This window comes from Schistocerca americana, chromosome 1 (assembly GCF_021461395.2).
Source record: "Schistocerca americana isolate TAMUIC-IGC-003095 chromosome 1, iqSchAmer2.1, whole genome shotgun sequence".
In the NCBI taxonomy this organism is placed as follows: Eukaryota; Metazoa; Arthropoda; class Insecta; order Orthoptera; family Acrididae; genus Schistocerca; species Schistocerca americana.
The window spans coordinates 139,801,779-139,822,742 of NC_060119.1; the positions used below are offsets into that span (position 1 = coordinate 139,801,779).

The 20,964-nt window shown below is 40.6% G+C and overlaps 1 protein-coding gene across 1 annotated transcript in view; it reads left to right on the plus strand.

The window, feature by feature from the left end:
• LOC124607387 (baculoviral IAP repeat-containing protein 6) overlaps positions 1-20,964 on the plus strand; it is a 315,981-nt gene that overhangs the window by 281,006 nt on the left and 14,011 nt on the right. Inside the window, exons 59-63 of the mRNA XM_047139740.1 lie at positions 3,621-3,807; positions 5,239-5,362; positions 12,715-12,853; positions 14,675-14,892; positions 19,440-19,679. Coding sequence (XP_046995696.1) covers positions 3,621-3,807; positions 5,239-5,362; positions 12,715-12,853; positions 14,675-14,892; positions 19,440-19,679 — 908 coding nt within the window. The remainder of the gene's footprint in view (positions 1-3,620; positions 3,808-5,238; positions 5,363-12,714; positions 12,854-14,674; positions 14,893-19,439; positions 19,680-20,964) is intronic.

Genomic DNA, 20,964 nt, shown 5'->3' on the forward strand with positions numbered 1-20,964 from the left:
TGATGGCCCAAGTGCATAGTGCTTTTGAGTACATAGTGTTTTGAAATGAATATCAGGGTTTTAAGGCTTTCTAGATTTATTACATTAACCCTTTTGGTGCCATGCAGTTTTCAAGGTACCAGCTGAAAAGTGCCAGGAGATTTTGTAGTGAATTGCAGAAGTTTGTTAAACTTACCATACATTCTGAACCGTTTGGCACAGGACCTTAATTTTTTTTTCTTTTATAGCTAGTACCTTCAGCTACAGGAATATGAGCAGAGTATACTATTAAGCCTCATACTTCTAAAGAAAACAATATTTGTATTAGAGTTTTTTTACAGAAAAAATTAAAACTTTGGTTTTAATTCATATTTAGCCTCATGTAACGTAATTGAACTTAAAATTTGTGTTCATATTATCACTCTACATTGTATTCTGAACGATATAATATTTGTTTGTGTGTTTCTGTCACATATTTTAGAAAACAATGCACCCTGAAAAAACTGATGTGAAAAATGGGCAAAACATCTATAATTTTGTCACTAGTTCCAACAGAAAATAACATAGTACCAATTAAGTTTTAGGATCATTTATTGACACACAAATGTTGACCAACACATTTGGGATGTAATCCCTTCTTACAGAGTACTCACATTGTTCTTGATCGTCGCTTTGTATCTTTTGTAGAGCACACAACACAGGCTCACTCCTTCTTTCCCGGTAGTATATCTACACCATGCACTGTGGGGGGTGCTAAGTTTTGTATCTTGAATCACTCCTTGGACAATGTACAGATGATTTTGCTGTTGAATTTCAGGCATGTTAGTGGTTCAGAATGATCTGCCAGGAAAGTTTCATGCGAGTGGTTTCTCGGACAAAGGTAGATTTTCTTTATAAAGAAACATTCTGCCAGTTATGCTGCAAACTACTTTCTTCCATAATTTCACAGTCTTCCTCTCATCCAGAAATATGACATCAAGTTTCTTCATTTCTTCAAAGGTTGTCGTTTGAAAATACTTCTCTCTGACACTGTTGTAGTAGAGGAGGAACTGATCAACAGAACTGGATTTTTCTGTGACTTCTTTTCCTTGAAGCCCCAGAGAAGCACAAAGACCTTTCTAAAGAAATTGACCTGCCCAATGTTAAATTTGGAAAGAAGATTAGGTGGGAGAAATTTTCTATTCCTCTGTATTGTGCCAGTGAGGAAGGCCCCCATGGAATACAGTTTTTCCACTACTGGAATTGACGTGAAAAAATGTCACAGAAAATGTGGTACCCCTTCTTCATGTAATTACCAAGAGCAAATAATTTTGTAATAACTACATGGCCTAATCAGTGCTCTTTTATCTCCACTTTGTCAGCTTCACATCTTGCTCCACGGTACACATAAAATCCAAGGCACTAGTTCACCACAGAATCGTATAGCATCCAGAACATTACATCCCGTCTGTGGTGATGTTTATTAGGGAGATACTGGAGGAATTGAGAATGAGTTTTACAGCCAACAAGACTTTCGTCAACACTCAGCTGTTGATGAGGCATATAATGGTGATGAAACACATTATTGGCAATGTTCAGCATAATATCAAACCTTGCAGTGGGGTCCTACACTGGATGCCCAGGAGCGTGTAATTTTGTATTGTCTGTCAAGTGGAAAAATTTTGGGAAAACCGTGGAGTTCCCATATTTTCGTCTGTGTACCAGTAACTAAAAATTGTCGATTTCTTTATGAGTCCCATATTTAGTATTAACTGCCACAAAAGGCCTCATTTCTGGTACTGAAGTAGGATACCCAAAGTTAATAAAATCAATTGGCGCAGCATTTATTGGTACATGTTTGGGGCCTGGTAGTTCCAAAAACGTGAAGTGATTAGGAGCAGGATTGTCCAACTCCACACTTCCTATTTCAGCAAATTGATCCACTGTCTGAAAAACCTGTAAAATCGTTCTCACTTTCACTACTTTCTGCGGTATACATCACATTCAAATGAGACTTCTTGCTTGGCGGTGCCATATTACCTTCAAAACGAATAAAAAACAACCTTGTGTTTGGAACTTGAAAATATCAATTATTGGCATCGACAATCAAAACGAAGTACTTGACGACTATCTTTCGACCTTCATTTGTCTTCACGACATCGATAAACCACGATCTGTGCCTTAGTTTGAAAGAAAAGTGCGCAAAAATGGCAGTATGATTAGATCGTACCTGGCACTCTTCACACGTACCACGCAATCCAATTAGATCGTATCTGGCACTATAAGAGTTAACTTACAGTTATAAATAATATATCAAATGAAAGAGTAACTAAAACAGTTTCTCTGTACAAGGTAAACATTGAGTCAGTAAGCAAGGTCTTCTCAAACCTTGATCAGTGTGTCTGGTGTAATTGATGCAGAAACTACTTCATTCAGTGTTTCTGAAGTCTGGTAGACCAGCTGGTAGCAGAGGCACATATGCGTGATACTTTATGAAACCCCCAAAGGTAAACATTATATAGTGTCAGACTGGATGAACATGGAGACCAATCCAGTTGCAGCTTACCATCTCATGGGGATTTGCTGACCCTAAGATGTGCACATTGTGTGTAATGGCATTTCCACATTGCATTGTAACATCAGATTCAGTCCTTGTAAACTGTAAAACACAAAAAGGTTTCTGTTCACTTGTGTCCATCTGTATGCTTAGCCCCTTTTAACAGAAGATATAGGAAATAGTACGTGCACACAGATATATATGAACAAAACTGTTTGAGTTCCTCTTTCAGTTGCTGTATTATTTATAACTGTAAGTTGCATGTAATAAATGCTACAAAGCCTTAAAACTTCAATATTCTTTTTGAGACACCTGGTACAGAGTTGATACAGGAGGAGGGGCTGTGAAGTGTAGTACTCATTGGTTTAGTATGACTACTGAGAAATTGTTGATTTTTCATTATATTTACATCATCTTATATTTCAGCTTTTTGCAGCAATACTCTATCAGCTGAGTCATCCAAGCACATATCTCTCTCTCTCTCTCTCTCTCTCTCTCTCTCTCTCTCTCTCTCTCTCTCTCTTTCTGTCTGCGGGCGTGCGTGCATGCGTGCGACTGGAAGGGGGGGGGGGGGGGGGGTGGCATACATGTTGATGCAGCTTAAGCTACTATCTTCCTTTTCCCAATGGCAAAATGTACATGAAAAGGCAAATATTAGGGCCCTAGTTACGCAACAGTAAATATTTAAATCTCCATACAGAACAGTGTAAGGAGACACCCCCACCAAGTAATTGGACTTTCAATCCGAGAACATTTTTATTATTCATACCTTGACACAGTTGTGTGAAACAAGAATTTTATGAAGTAATGCATCAGTGCCCCCTCCCTTTACTTTGCGAGTGAGTAAGTATCTGGTTCTGCCAAATACATTGCTAGGGCGTTGGTGTGGAAACCATCAAGGAAAATTTCTTCTGCTGTGTTGGTTATGTTATTAAAATTCCAATATCCTTGTGGTAATGAGTGAAGAGTTATCGAACTTGGTGTGTGTGGATTATGTGCATCGTATGACAAATTGTATAGGTATTTTTTGTGATAGTGTTGGGATTGAGCATTGTTATTGTTGCTGATGTTCAGCTACCTATAAATGGTTTTTAATATGTTTCAGTGTTGGACATGGCGCGACATATTCCGTTGTACCGTGCAGTGCTACAGCTTCTGCGTGCCATGGCCCTGAGCCCTCAGCTGGTGACACTGCTGCTGCCGCATGATGGCGGACAACATGATGACCTCTCTGTCGTTTGCCTCCTTACCAAGATGCGTACTTGTGTCGACACATATGCCTCTCGTCTGAAGTTAGTAACTGCTCTCTTATTTTATCATTAATTTGTGAATGAGCTACTAAATAAAACATTTGCCGTACATGGAAAAAAAGCAAGTTTACAAATGTGGAAGAAATTAGTGGCATCTATTTATGTATGATTGATGAAGTAATAGTGGTTCTTTTGTTTTTAAGATCTATTGTGCAATGATTCCTTTCCTATCTTGTAAGTAGCGAATAATTTATTGTTTGTCAAATGTGGGAAACTATAACCAACTTAATGCTCTTAAGACTGTAGATTGAACTGTTATTGAAAGAATAATTTTTCAGGTGTGTTGCTTTGTACTGCACAACATTTTATTGACACATTTAACAACTATTGACAAAGACTGGTGGGCTGTCATAGATCTTAGCTTCCTTTATAATACAGGTGCTGTAGTTTGATGTTGGTCATTTTTTGTTTTCCCATTTAGTTATGTGACAGTTGAAGTTTATTCAGTGGTAACACCTATGTACCATTTATTTTTAAATTATCTTCTTTCCAATTAAAGCTGTGATTGCATTGCTAAAATCTCAAAAATATTGATAGTGTCAATGTTCCACAAAGCATGAATTATTATAGTTCATATTGGATAAACCATTATTTTCATGTAATGCCTGTGCTCGGGTAACACAGATCAATGTAAAGGAGTGAAGTCAGTTATATATTCTGTGTAAAATGTAATGGTCCCTGTGAAGATAGTGTTCTTATAAATTTCGGTCTTATAAGGGAATTCCTAATACCTTCCACATTTTTGCCAACATTTTCAACATTTGCTTATTATGCTACTGTTGACAAAGGTAATAAACATTGTGTCGTTCAATTATAGTCGTTCTTAATGCTATTACAATCACTGCTTCCATTAAGATTTATATATAATATTTATAATATTCACTTTATTTCTGGTTTTACTGGTTACTGGCTTCTCAACCTTACATATTTTGGTGCACAATCTGTGATATTCAGGATTAATATGATAATACCTTTTAGTTTTATTCAGTTAAACATATCTTTATGAACAGTTGAAGTCAAATATTTCTCTGTGGATGCTGCTATGAAACAACTGAAACTTGTCTGTGAAATCGAGAGAAGTTTCTTGCAAGGGTAATTAGAGTTGCACCCACTTCCCTCTCCATATAGTATAGATGTCCTTGTATATGGCAGGAACAAGGGGAGACATCCTTTGCTTGACCCAACTAGGACACTACAAATACTGTAATATTAGGAGACACTGTAAACTTCTCTCAGGACTGTATGAAAGTGATGGATTTAATATGTAATTTGTCTTGTGAGACACCTGCTTTGCAGGTTGTTTCAGAGTCACCTGCTTTGTAGATTGTCATCTCTCTCTTGTGATATTTTTGCCGCGTATTGTTTCTTTAACTACTGTTTGATTTACATTTTCAATCTTTTTATATTTTAAAGGCTCAATAAATCAAAAGGTAATGGAAAATCTCGAAGTAACGCAAAACTGCAGGAAGAAGTTGAGCAGGATGAAGGTCTTGCACTTTTAATTCCAGACATTCAAGAAACTGCTAATATTGTACAGGTATGCCACTGTTGATCATACATACAATTTTCGTCATCATATATATTTCTAAGGAATGAATGTTTTAGATTACTTGATGTCATCAGTCTTTGAATTATGATTTGGATTTGCATAGTTGTCCTTTAAAGTAATGTCACAGTCTTAAGCACTGTTGAATGATCAACAACTTCTGAGACAAAACTCTTGCTTCATTTTATCTACAACCCCTTCAGTCATGCATGCAGGTAGCAATGCTGAACGTTTTGTCCCATATCAGATGTATTTTTAGCACACATTTCTTTGAAGAGTATAACTGATAAAGATGTAATAGTTAAAATGGAGATTCTGAGACGCAGGTAGGAAATAGACAAAACCTACACACACACACACACACACACACACACACACACACACAGTGTCTGACTGTTAAGGCCAGACCGTGAGCAGCAGTTTATGATGGGAGAGCCAACTGGGCAATGGGGTAAGGAGGAGGCGGGGGCAGGGAGGGGGAAGGATAGCAGGGTGAGGGTTAGGGATATAAAATGCAACTTGTGGAGCATACAGGAATGCGGTGGAGGGAGTGTAGGTGCAGTCAGAAGGTTAGGGGGAGGGGTAGCAGAAAAAAAGGGAAGTAAAAACACAGTGAGCTGGGTGGTGGAATAGAGGGCAACGTAGTGCTTCCCTGTTCCCATGAACAGGGAAGGGTAGATGGATAAGGACAGTGACTAAAGAAGGTTGATACCAGGAGGATTACAGGAATGTAGGATATTTTGGGGGGAGAGTTCCCACCTGTGTGATTCAGAAAAGCTGGTGTCGCTGGAAAGAATCTAGATGGCACAGGCTGTGGAGCAGTTATTGAAATGAAGAACACCGTGTTGGGCAGTGTTCTCAGTAATGGGGTGGTCCAACTGTTTCTTGGCCATAGATTGTCGGTGGGCATTCGTGCAGACCTTGTTGGTTGTCATGCCCACATAGTGGCTGCAGCTTAGCTTGTAAATCACCTGACTTGTTTCACTCATAGCCCTGTCTTTGATGGGATGGGTGATGCTTGTGACTGGACTGGAGTAGGTGGTGGTGGTGGTGGTGGTGGGGGTGTATTGGACAGGTCTTGCATCTAGGTGTATTACGTGGATATGAGCCATGAGGCAAAGGGTTGGGAGCAGGGCTTGTGTACAAATGGACGAGGATACTGCGTGGGTTCAGTGGGTGGCGGAATTCCACTGTGGGAGGGGTGGGACGGGTAGTGGGTAGGACATCTCTCATTTTGGGGCACAACACGAGCTATTTGAAATTCTGGTGGAGAATGTGATTTAGTTGCTCCAGTCCTGGGTGGTATTGAGTCACGAGGAGACTGCTCCTCTGTGGGTGCGCAGTGGGACTTTGGGAGGTAGTGGGTGACTGGAGAAATAAGGCACAGGAGATATGTTTTTGTACAAGGTTCAAAATGGTTCAAATGGCTCTCTGAGCACTATGGGACTCAACTGCTGTGATCATTAGTCCCCTAGAACTTAGAACTACTTAAACCTAACTAACCTAAGGACAGCACACAACACCCAGCCATCACGAGGCAGAGAAAATCCTTTACCCCGCCGGGAATCGAACCCGGGAACCCGGGCGTGGGAAGCGAGAACGCTACCGCACGACCACGAGATGCGGGCGTACAAGGTTGGGAGGGTAATTACTGTCTGTGAAAGCCTCAATGAGACCTTTGGTATATTTCAAGAGGGATTGATTGTCACTGCAGATGCGATGGTCACAGGTGGCTAAGCTGTATGGCAGAGAATTCTTGGTGGCAGCTGTCACAATGAAAGAGATGTTGGTGGTTGATAGGCTTGATATGACTGGAGGTACTGATGTAACCATCTCTGAGGCAGAGGTCAGCATTGAGGAATTTACTGAGTGAGGTGGCATTGGTTAGCACACTGGATTCACAATTGGGAGGACAGTGGTTCAACCACGCATCTGGCCATTCTGATTAAGGTTTCCCGTGATTTCCCTAAATCACTTCAGATAAATACTGGGATGGTTCGTGTGAAAGGGCACAGCCGACTTCCTTCCCCATCCTTCCCTAACCCAATGGGACCGGTGACCTTGCTATTTAGTCCCCTCTCCGTTTGAACCAACCAACCACGTGGAAGGTGGGTTGTTGTGTTGAGTGGGACCAAGTGAATCTCAGATCTCGTAAGCCAACACCATATTACGTGCAAACTACCCTCCTATATAAAAGATACCAACCATTTCCCCCACCGACTCTTCACAATTCCTGTTCGTTTACCATATGCTACGCAGCATCTCACTATTGATGCCACCTCCCTTTACATTCACATTCACATTCCTAATGCCCATGGCCTTACTGCTATTGAACAAACAGATCTGAGGTACGGCTATGGGGACCTGCATGGCACTATCCTGTGCCAACTTATTCATGGGCTCGCTAGAGGAATCCTCCCTAAACACCCAGAATCCCAAACCACTCACCTGGTTCAGATTCATTGATGAAATCTTCGTGATCTGGATCAAGGGTGAGGCCACTCTATCCGCATTTGCCCAGAACCTCAACAGCTTCTCCCCCATTAACTTCACTTGGTCCTACTCAACCCAACAAGCCTCCTTTTTGATATTGACTTCCACGTCAAAGACGGCTACATCAGTACCTCCGTCCATATCAGACTCACCGACCACCAGCAGTACCATCACTCTGGGAGCTGGCACCCATTCTATACCAAGAAGTCCCTTCCAACAGCGTGGCTGTTGCATCTGCAGTGGCAATATACTGCAGGTCTCACTTTTACACAAACAGATCTCCCATGGCTTATCTCTCCAGTCACCCACCACTCCCAACATCCCACCATCCAGCCACAGAGGAGCAGTCTCCTCGTGACTCAGTGCCACCCACGACTGGAGCAGCTAAATCACAGTCTCTGGCAGGTTTTCGGCTACCTCTCATTGTGCCCCGAAATGCTAAATGTGTGGTGTCACCGCCAGACACCACACTTGCTAGGTGGTAGCCTTTAAATCGGCCGTGATCCGTTAGTCTATCAGTGATTGCAGACCGAGCGCCGCCACACGGCAGGTCAAGTCTAGGGCGACTCCCTAGCACTCGCCCCAGTTGGACAGCCGGCTTTGCTAGCGATGGTTCACTGTCTACATACGCTCTCATTTGCCGAGACGACAGTTTAGCATAGTCTTCAGCTACGTCATTTGCTGCAACCTACTAATTATCCTTCCCTCCCCTCCCACAGTGATATTCCACTGCACACTGAACCTACACAATATCCTCGTCCATCTGTACACAACCCCTGCTCCCAGCCCCTTGCCTCATGGCTCACATCCATGTAATAGAACTAGATAAAAGACCTATTCCATACATACTCCCACTACGACCTACTCCAGTCCAATCACAAGCATCACCTATCACATCAAAGGCAGGGTTACCTGTGAAACCAGTCATGTGATCTAGAAGCTAAGCTGCAACCACTGTGCTGCATTCTACATGGGCATAACAACCAGCAAGGTATGTGTCCCCATGAATGGCCATTGACAAACTGTTTCCAAGAAACAACTGGACCGCCCCTTTGCTGAGCATGCTGCCCAACATGATGTTCTTCATTTCAGTGACTGTTTCACATCCTGTGCCATGTGAATCTGTCCCACCAACACCAGCTTTCCTGAATTTCGCATGTGGGAAATCTCGCTGCAATCTATCCTATGTTCCCGTAACTCTCCAGGCCTCAACCTCCGTTAGTCATTGTCCTTACCCATGTAGCCCTTTTCCTGTTCTCATTCCAGCACTATGTTGCCCTCTATTCCACCAATGCACCCACAGTCCGTTTACTTCTCTCTTTCCATTTCCCCCACCCCCACCCTCTCCGCTGCCTGCCCTCTCCCTTCTGACTGCACCTAGCTGCCCTACCCTCTCTCCACCTCATCCCTGTATGCTCCCACAAGCAGCACTTTTCTGTCCCCCACCCCTACCCTGCTAACCGTCCACCTCCATGCCCCAGCTTCCTTCTTACCCCCATCGCCCAGTTGCCTCTCCCATCATGTTCTGCTGCTCGCATTCTGGCCTCAACTGCCAGAAACTATGGTTTTGTGTGTGTGTTGTATATTTCCGTTGAAGGCCTTGTTGGCCAAAAGCTCACTTTATGGTAGCCTTTTTGTTGTACATATCTGCGACTCAGCATCTCAGCTATATGCTGAGTAGCAAGTATCCTTTCCAGAAGATACATTCTATCCTGGATTTTCCATTACTTAAAAATTGAAATGGTTATATAGTTGGATTACTCACTATTCATGCTAAGGACAGTCTGAAGTTATTAATAGTATCAATGGGAAAAATCAGCTGAAAGAATTGTAAATACAAATTAACAGAATGGTTGGCCAGATCTTACATTTTGGAGGCCAAATTCCAGGCACTACTGATAGAAACACTTAAAAGTTAAAATACTATTCCTAGCTGTGGGACTTGGTTATGCACTACTGTCAGAAGGAAGGAGGGATTGATTGGGGATGTTGAAAAGATGGGACAGACTGAGAGGGACATATGTGTTGTGAGGATTACAGGGATGTAGGAGAAGGAGGAGGACTGACTTTGAAGTATCTCATGTTGTACCACGTAGTTTTATGTTTTGGAGTGATGAATCTCCAGCATCAACTGAAAAAGTATAAGTAACAATGTAGCGGAGATGCTGAATCGCGATAGGTACAACAAAAAGATTCACACAATTAAAGCTTTCGGCCATCAAGGCCTTTGTGAGCGCTACACACACACACACACACACACACACACACACACTCACGTAAACACAACTTGCACACACATCTGCAGTCTCAGAGAGCTGAAACCACACTGACATTCCATCCTGGATTTTCCATTGTTTGAAAAAGTATAAATAGCAAACATGACTTCAGTTAATAATACATTTGGTTAATTACAAATTTAATCGTAGAAAACTATTGTAATCCAAGTGAGTCAGCTAAATGTGCAAAAGTATAAATATGTAAATGGGTTTTTATTTTCGTTGTGTAGGCTATTTAATAACAAAAACATTAGCTTGTGTTCTACATATTTGCATAAATCACTTCATGACAGTATTCTTATAAATGACACACAAATTGAAACATTTGTTGCCGTTGTTGAGCCTAGGACGCAGTTTCCAAACCAGACGAAGATTTTTAAATGTATATGTTTTAAGTTTGGTCTCAATATGGATTGAGCTCAAAGTACTGAGCATAAACCCTCATGTGAATATACCGTCTCTGGTTGCACATCCTTTAATACTACGTATTTTACTTACTAATGTAAATTTTTCTTGATGAGTTTCGAGATTTATAAGAAAATAATGTGATAATTTTCACCAGGTGCTGGCAGAGTTAACCAGCAAAAGTTAGTAAAAAGAATACTTTTTGGCTGCCATTCCCTAGATGTAATTCCACCGGGAAGGGAATAGAATGGATAAAAATTATGGGCTAAGCTATTATTGAATATTAGGGTGAAATTGGAGAAGCTAAAATTGAATTCGAACCTTAAAAGAAATTGATACAAGAGGGGGAAAATGATTTTTCTTTGTCGTTGAATACTTAATCACAATAAAGACACCTTTTCAGTGGCTTTGCCTTGCTGTGGTATCATATATCTCAAGGATAGTGTTGAAAGGTATGTTTATACCGAAGTATTGAATTTGAACTAAATCTTAGAATAACTACCTCAGCCTGAAATGATTCCAAAAAAAGTAAAAAAAATGAATACAAATGCTTTATTATTATCATCATTTGTAGGTTAAAAGAATCCACAATCCTTCAAGTGAAGAAGAATGTGGAGGAAGAGGGATGTTATTCTGCGAGTATACTATCTGAAACAGAGTACTTAGTCTTATTTGACAGATAGACAAGGTGTTGAAGCTTTCCTTGTAACTGATTATAAACATTGTTTTAGTAATCTTCTGCGTTAACAGTGTGAGCCACATTATTACTCTGCACAGACTCCACTTAAATTTGAAATGTCAGTCTTCGTTACAGTGGAACAGCAAATTACACTGAAGAGCCAAAGATACTGGTACACCTGCCTAATATCGTGTAGACCCCCGCAAGCATGCGGTGCCGCAACCCAACGTGGCATGGATTCAACTAATGTGTGAAGTAATGCTGGAGGGAACCAATACCATCAATCCTGCAGGGCTGCCCATAACTCTGTAAGAGTACAAGGGGTGGGGATCTTTCTTGAACAGTACGTTGCAAGGCATCCCAGATAAGCTCAATGATGTTTATGTCTGGGGAGCTGGGTGGCCAGTGGAAGTGTTTAGACTCAGAAGAGAGTTCCTGGAGCCACTCATAGCAATTTCGGGCATATGGGGTGTCACATTGTCCTGCTAGAATTGCCCAAGTTCATCAGAATGCACAATGGATATGAATAATGCAGGTGATCAGACATGTTACTTGCCTGAGTCGTATCTAGACATATCAGGGTTCCCATATCACTCGAGCTGCACATGCCCTATACCATTACAGAGCCTCTACCAGCATGGAACAGTCCCCCACCAGTGTGCAGGGTCCATGGATTCATGAGATTTTCTCCATACCCATACATGTCCATCCACTCAATACAATTTGAAACTAGACTCGTCCGACCAGTCAACATGTTTCCAGTCATCAATAATCCAGTGTCTGTGTTGACGGGCCCAGGTGAGGCGTAAAGCTTTGTGTCATGCAGTCATCATGGATACACGAGCGGGCCTTTGGTTCTGAAATCCCATATTGAATGGTTCACACGCTGACACTTGTTGATGGCCCAGCATTCAAATCTGCAGCATTTCTGTCACGTTCAATGACTCAAGTCATCATTGGTCCCATTCTTGCAGGATCTTTTTCCGGCCGCAGTGATGTCGGAGATTTGATGTTTTGGATTCCTGATATTCACAGTACACTTGTGAAAATGATTGTATGGAAAAATTCCCACTTCATCACTACCTCTGAGATGCTGTGTCTGATCGCTTGTGTGCCAACTGTAACACCACGTTTAGACTCACTTAAATCCTGATAACCTGCCATTGTAGCAGCAGTAACCGATCTAACAACTGCACCAGACACTTGTTGTTTTATATAAGTGTTGCCGACCGCAGTGGCGTATTCTGTGTGTTTACGTATCACTGTATTGGAATACGCATTCCTATACCAATTTCTTTGGTACTTCAGTGTATTTAAGATAGGAATGACTGCTTGCAAGTGAAATATAATGACCAAGAATGTTTCCGTTTGTAGTAGATTATTGGTGGGGTAGCAACATTAAAAATAAAAGCCTACAGAAGTAGTGGTCATCAAAAATTTCTTTATTATGCATAACGTTTTTGTAATTATTGTCTATTTCTGTTTTTCAGGCTGCAACAGACAGACTGACAATGGAAGATGGCCAAGAGAGTTCTGTTGTAAGAGAAGGGCCTCATTTAAGTAATATAGACCTTCCTTTAAGGTCCCATGAGGAGAGGTACCTTGAAGTAATGAGGAGACTGCAATTTGGTATGTGTTTAACATATATTGTGGCCCCAGTAGTCTGGTACTAACCACTCTTGAGAGAGAGAGAGAGAATGAGAATGGGGGGGGGGGGGGGGGGGGGTTATGCAGGTCTCTACTGCATCATTCCAAGGAAGGTCAGACAGAGGAGAACATCTGATCAGCAGATGGTCTAAAGCTGATACATTGACCAAAGCAAAGAGATATTTGTGCCACCCAGGGGCCAAACTGATGAACTCCATTGTTTATAATATTTCTACTTTTTATTATAAAAACCTCTGTGGTCACAATATTTGGCTTCATTAATTCTTGCATGGATAGGTGACAACTCTTTGCAGAGCAACTGAATGTTATGTTTCAGCTTTCGGAGGACAAAGCGACTAACTTCAATTTTCTTACTTGTATTTCCATGACATTTGCTTCTTCGTATTTAATCTCAAGTATTACATTTGGCATCCTCAATACTGATTTTATGTGAGCATTGCATCTTAGTAACACCCGTACATAGCATAAAGCTAACAAAATCAAATTCATGTGATAAATGGAAATTTTATGTATACAACTTTCGCTGTGATGATTTTGATAACAACAAAGGGTTTATGTATATGAGGCCAGAAACAGAAGGTTCTTTGATGTCACAAGAAGCAACTACATGCCTAAAACAGCACATAACAAACAATGCAAAAGACCACAAGTATATTCTGACTTAGACTCATGTACTGATCAGAATCGAAACCAAAATAACAATGATGAAGCTGCTACAAAGTTCTGCAATTAAAGTGGGTATTATTGACTTGCAGTTTTTCATATTTGGATGCAGCTATCTGCCAAATAACTCCAACAAACTCTGTTACAATGTAATCCATTACTGCAAAACAAAGGACCAGTTAGCAGTAGATAAAATGAATTATAATGATTTTTGTCTATAAAAATTTTTGAAGACACCATGATAAACTGCAAGAAGGCAGCCACTGGCTTAGCTGTAAACTGGCGTGACATAGAATAAATTAAATTGAAGAGGTTGCTACCTTACACTCTTCAGTACAGTATCAGTTTTTCCATTCGTTACTGCTAATTTGAAGAAATCTACAACAGGATGCCATTCTGCATTTGCAAATATAAACCATGATGCGCTAAACTCAAGAATTCATGCCATGAGCAAGGGAGAGGGGGCAGATCTCGAGCCGCCAACCCCCACCCCCACTCATTTTGAGTAGTATGCTTAAAAAGTGAGGACTTTGCAGTTACTTCCAGGTTCATGGAAGATTGGCTGAGTTTCTTGTGTCTAGTGTCAGTGGAGATTCTCATCACTGGTGGGTGAATCCCACATCGTAGGGTCTGCCTCCCTTTGTAACCATCCTGGACCCCCCCCATCACCACCCCTCCCTCCATCCCCCTCCCTCCCTCTCGAAGGGACTACCAGTTCTGAAAGCTAGGTAGTGTGTCACTTTTTCATATATTTATCAGGGATACTGCATATTTTGCTTCCGAAATATAAGTACTGGCCACCAGTTCTGTCTCATAATTATAGTGTTCTTTATTGAATTTTCTTTTGATATGATAAAGTGCTAACTTAGGCTGTTGCTCCCTCTGTTGAAACTGGTAACTTAGGCTGTTGCTCACTCTGTTTTAGAATTAAACTCATAAATACTGATTGTGTGCTTTATTGTCTCCATAAGCACTATTCTCTCCCGTTTCCCAAGTAATATTTTTTTCTAAATTTATAACTGAATTGTACATAGTAAATGCATTAGAAGTTAATATAAGATGTGGGAATATGATAAAAATAATCTCATTAAATACTTCATATATCATTATTTGTTACAGATACATATGAAATGATAACAGAAAGTAGCGAAGGAGGATATCAGTTTGTAGTCTCATACCATTTTGAATCGAATGTGAGGTCTGCTGGAGAAAGAAGTCACCCAGCTCGCATGAAGCGACTGGCACAAGAGACAGTGACACTGTCTACATCACTCCCACTTTCGTACAGCAGTTCTGTGTTTGTTCGTTGCGACACCGACAGGCTTGATATAATGAAGGTATGTTGGGTATTTGTAAATATGTATCTTAGATAGATGTCAGTAAAGTTGAAATAATGTGTTCTAAATAAGTTAATAGTTTTCAGTGTTCATTTTGTGTATATGTGGTTAGAAAAAATGCAGTTTTCACCATGTCTATTTGACTTGTATACCTAAATGTGTTAGCACACTGGACTCGCATTCGGGAGGACGACGGTTCAGTCCCGTCTCCAGCCATCCTGATTTAGGTTTTCCGTGATTTCCCTAAATCATTTCAGGCAAATGCCGGGATGGTTCTTTTGAAAGGGCACGGCCGATTTCCTTCCCAATCCTTCCCTAACCTGAGCTTGCGCTCCGTCTCTAATGACCTCGTTGTCAACGGGACGTTAAACACAAACCACCACCACCACCTAAATGTGTTATGAGTCAATATGGACCATGTTTCTCCATTGTAATGTAAATAAATTTTGGGCCGTTGATGACCCTTCACAAAAATTTCGTTTGTTATTGATTCCAAGTTACCCATTGTGTCGAACAGTTCCTTTTCTAATACCTCCACTCAGTATACTATCTTGTATGGATGTAATCACGTATAAATGTTCCACTTCATTCTCTAGTCTTTCTTTCACCAATTCTACATAATCTTCTAATTGCTGTACAAGTGTAATTGAGAACTTATCTTGACCATTCTATGCAATAATTAGCTATCTGTCTGAGGAAATTTTTCGCTCATCACTTTAATTTCTGTTGATTGGTTTAAAATTGCCTGTCTTAATTCTATTAATTTCAGTACCATCGTATTTACAAGTGTTTCTCAACTAACATTACCATCTGTGAGAGGCATTCTGTCAATCTCCTGTCAATCTCCTAATGAATAATGATGTCAAAAGTCACAATTGATATTGTAACTTGTTATTAATGATAAATTATTTGGCTTTCATTTTATCTTTTGGTAATTTACTGGTACTAAATTATCTGAACAAGTTTTATATCTGAATGGGATAATGTTGTCACTATCTTAACTGACAAAATCTACTGTAGTTGAGAAATCACTTCATAGTATATTGAAACTTAAAAGAAAAGAACCCATTACATTTTAATAAACTGGATCCCCTGGTAAGTATGTGAAGTGCCGCCTGTGTGCGCCGTCTCTCGTTGTCACGCACCTCTGGCTTCAGTTACTGGGTCTCATCTTGTCGTTCGTAGATGTTGTGTTGACTGTTTATTGAACCACCTGGCCACATTGTATACAAATTACTGTCCGTAGAATGCAAGTTGCCATCATACTTTAATTTAGTTGAGCCCGTCTACCATGTAAAAGAGATTTTAAAATCTAAAAGGAACCTCTCTGAAGAAAAGAAATAAGAGCAAGAAAAATAAGAGTGTCGTTTGGGTGAGCTACAAAACTGCATTACTTTGAGCAAAAGTCCTTGCACTCCTTCACAGATGGTGATTTAATTAACAATTACTTCATATGTACAACTGAATATTTGTGTCTACTTCAGGTAGAACAGTTTCTTCATGGTGACATTATCAGACTCGACAAATCGTGTGGTCTCATTCCTTCACAGCCTCAACACTTTTACTCCCATCTGCTTCATCTGGTCCTCCTCAACCCAAAATGCCACTTTCCTGGACATTGACCACCCTACCTGATGGCTCCATCCACTCCTCTGTTCACATTAAACCCACCAACCACCAACAGTACCTACATTTCAACAGGTGTCATCTTTTCCACACCAAAAAATCCCTCCCGTACAGCCTGGCCATCTGGAGATGGCGTATCTACATTGACAAGGACACACTTGCTGAGTATACTGAGGGTCTCAGTAGAGCTTTCACATACAGGCACTAACCATCAGACGTAGTCTGCAAACAGATCTCCAACGCCATTTTGGCACACACCTCCTGTCCTCCACCACCTCCAATAACCAGCTACAAAGGAGTGCTTCCTTCATCACCTTGTACCACCCCGGAGTGGAAAGAATGAAGCCCAGTCTTCATCAGGGCTATGATTAGCTATCATCATTCTCTGAAATGAGGGACATCCTACCCAAGATCCTTCCATCTCTCCTCCAAAAAAATGGTGTTCTATCACCCACCAAACCTCCACAACATTCCGGTCCATCCCATGCCACTCGCAATCCAAACCTCTCACAGATGGTAATGTTAGTTGAGAAACAATTGTAAATACGATGGTACTGAAATTAATAGAATTAAGACAGGCAATTTTAAACCAATCAACAGAAATTAAAGTGATGAGCGAAAAATTTACTCAGACAGATAGCTAATTATTGCATAGAATGGTCAAGATAAGTTCTCAATTATACTTGTACAGCAATTAGAAGATTATGTAGAATTGGTGATTGGCAGGGATCATATCTCTGTGGAAGACCCAGGTGCAAGACTGCCCAGTCCACCCACTCAGCTAGAGGCTTATCCTGTTCCATTGGAGGTTGGACCACATGTGAAAGTAGCCAGGTCATATACCAGTTCTGCTCCAATCATTGCACAGCTTTTTATTCAGTATGAATGCCAACCAGGTATCCACCAGGATGAATGGCCACTGTCAAACTGGCCAAGAACAGATAGTCCACCCAGTGGCAAGACACGCAGCTGAACATAATATGCTTGATATCAGCGGCTGCTTCACAACCCGCACCATCTGAATCCTTCCCTCCACCACCAGCTTTTCTGAACTGTACAAATAGGAGTTACCCTTACAGCACATTCTCCTCTCCCAAAATTATCCTGGCCCCAACCTAAGGTAACCTACTGTCCACACACACACACACACACACACACACACACACACACACACACACACACCAAACCGTTTTCGCCCACTCTGGTGTATTGCCTCCTTCCTATTCACATCCCCTTAACATCTTTGTTTACAGCACTCTGGCAACACATCCACCTGCCTTTCCCCTTCACTGCTCCTCTCCTTTTGCACTCGCTGTCCTCTCCCTCTCCACAGCCTCCTGATGCTGCACCTGGTGGCAAACTTTCCATGCCTTCTACTACTCCTTGCACACTCTGCCAAACAGCTCTTTCCCCACCTCCCCTTCCCCCACCCTCCCAAATCCATATCCTGCTATCCCTTTCCCATCCCCCCCCCCCCCCCATACCCTGTTATCCCTTGCCCTTACCTGCCACCTCCAGATTGCTGCAACCATTCAACAAGACAGTTGCTTTCCGGTCTCAGGTGCCAGAGATGGTAGCAGTGTGTGTGTGTGTGTGTGTGTGTGTGTGTGTGTGTGTGTGTGTGTGTGTGTGTGTTCACTTTTCTGAAGAGGCATTTGTGTGAAAGTTAAATGTGTAAGTCTTTTCGTTGTGCCTGCCTGTAACTCAAAGTGTCATCTTTATGGTAGGTAGTGATCTTTTGTTAAATTACGCTTTATTAGTTGGCACATAGTCACTCTCTAAGTATAACCTGGGATAGTTCCTGCTAGTCTTTGAATTGTTTTACTATCCCTATGCAGTTTTAACACTTGAGCTGGCACATGTATGTATAAAGTGCACCAACCAAAACTAAAATGATTTTGTGTTGATTCCATTGTTGTTTCACAACTGCAAACCCATACCTATTTCTTCATTATTGCTTCAGATAACACAGCAATAAATTGTGCTGTCGTACGCTCAAGTGAGCAGCAGTAATATAAAATACAAAGTGAGCTAGGTGAGAAAAAATGTACAATCCGTGCAAAAAAATTACCCTGATTACGAACTAGCAACATAATCCCACATTGAGGCAGTTGTCTACAAGATAATTAATGATTGAACAAGCAGCTGGCTGGGATCTGATGCAACTGCACTGCTTCAAGTGGGTCATTACTGACTCTGTACTGCCTGTTCTTGGTAACAGAGTGCTAAAGTGGAAATTTATTTCATTATTGTTTAATAAAGCAGTGGTTTAGCACATATTACGTAAGTTAATTGTCTCGTTATTTAAATAAACTAAAACTGAACTGTGGTTTTGATCATATTGTTTACCTTTGTGACATAAAGACAGCCATTCTATGTGTGTGTACAAAGTGCGCCGCGCACCCACCTGTGTTATGAAAAATGGTGTGCCCACTCGAGGGTAAAGATTCGTGTGCCTCCAACAATACTGTGCTCACAGTAAAGACCTGTGACTGAAACTGAAAATAAACCCTTACAACCCCTGACCCCTTCTACTCGCCCCCACCCCCACCCCACCTCTCCATTTTTTCCTCTCTATCCTTTTCTTCTTCTCTTTTTAAAAATTGATTGAGACACTGGTAATCAGAAGTAGTAATATTTGTCGCACTTTTCCTATGTTCAAAGTGCAGTTAGAGTAATATATCTTGAAACAGTTTCATGTGAAGGCGAGGTACAGCATTAGTGCTTCCATTATGGTGCACTGACTTTGGTCCAGCAATAAAGTTAAAATGATGTAATAACAGAACTTTTCTGTGTGACATGCAGAAACTTGCACTGGCAAAGTACAATTTTCTTTACGTCCTGTATGCTCAAAAATTCAGGAAAGTGTGTCTTTTATCATGAAAACTTGATTATAGTGGTATGAAATGCTTATTTTACAGGTCCTGATAACAGGCCCTGCAGAGACACCGTATGCTAATGGCTGCTTTGAATTCGATGTCTACTTTCCTCCTGATTATCCAAACTCACCAATGTTAATTAATCTGGAAACCACTGGTCATCACACAATAAGGTTTAATCCAAATCTATACAATGATGGCAAAGTGTGTCTGAGTGTTCTTAATACTTGGCATGGGCGCCCTGAAGAAAAGTGGAATGCGCAGACATCAAGTTTCCTACAGGTAATAATACTATTTCCATAAAAAGTTTTGTTTCACAAATCACGGAACAATTTTCTGAGATGGACAGATGAATTGCAAGCTTAATCATAAGAAGGCAGGGTTATTTAGGTACTAATGTAGAGGGTAAAAATTGTAGAGAGAGACCAAGAGATGAATACACTAAGCAGATTCAGGAGGATGTAGGTTGCAGTAGGTACTGGGAGATGAAGCAGCTTGCACAGGATAGAGTAGCATGGGGAGCTGCATCAAACCAGTCTCAGGACTGAAGACCACAACAACAACCACAACAACAACAATGTTCTTAAAACCCAATGTCAACATTATTTAATTCAAAAAGTCATATTGCTTTGTTAGAATGGGCTTTCTTGAGAATTATTAGAGGGCAAAGACATAGATTGGCATAGTTATTTAAAAACTTTTATGTTGGAGTTGAAAGCCAGTGTCTGAGGATAGAAGTTCTTAGTTTGCCTCGAGTTTTGTGATGATGAATGCTCTCTTCAATTTTAAACTCACCAGGAGAGAACCCCAGCGGTGGCATCAACTTTTTGAAATCAAATACATGGTGCTGGAGCCAGCCATTCACCCATGTTGCAAGTAATTGATGAAAAAAAATTCAGAATTTTGCGTGTTTTTCAGTAAGGTTAAAAAAGCCACATTTTGTAGTCTGGTTGCATGGTGTAATTGAGACAATAATAGCTTCACATTCTAGAGGTTATGGGGTTCAGATCTCGTCATGTGCAGTAGACTTTTTTTAAATCTTGATCTAAATGTCTTTCCATTATTGTTATTCAGTTACTTGGTTTAAATATGTTTTTTTTTTTTTTAATTTCTATTATTTTGTCAAGTTATTTTAATGAATGAACTTTTTTCATTTGTTTCATTTTTTTCTTCATTTCTTTTTTTTTTTTTTCCAGTATGAATTTAATTATATTTATCTATTATAATATTCAATTATTTGAAAATTCCAATTTATCAGTTAAAAACAAAAGATAAAGTAATGTATATTGACTGTGCAGTGGTGTGAAAAATGTATTTTTCATTACCAGATGTTCCGTTTTTTATCCATGGTAATCGTCATACAAACATTTACAACATGACCTAAATATCTATTGCACTATGGACAAAATAATGCTGATGAAGATTTAAATGAAAGAAGGGTTTATAAGTATAACAAAATTCAAACAAAATAAGAAGTATGTGTTGTGAAAGTGATAATGTGGATGTCAACCCACAATCTCATGAATGTGAAGCTACTGTCCTGTCCACTGCACCATACAACAGGACT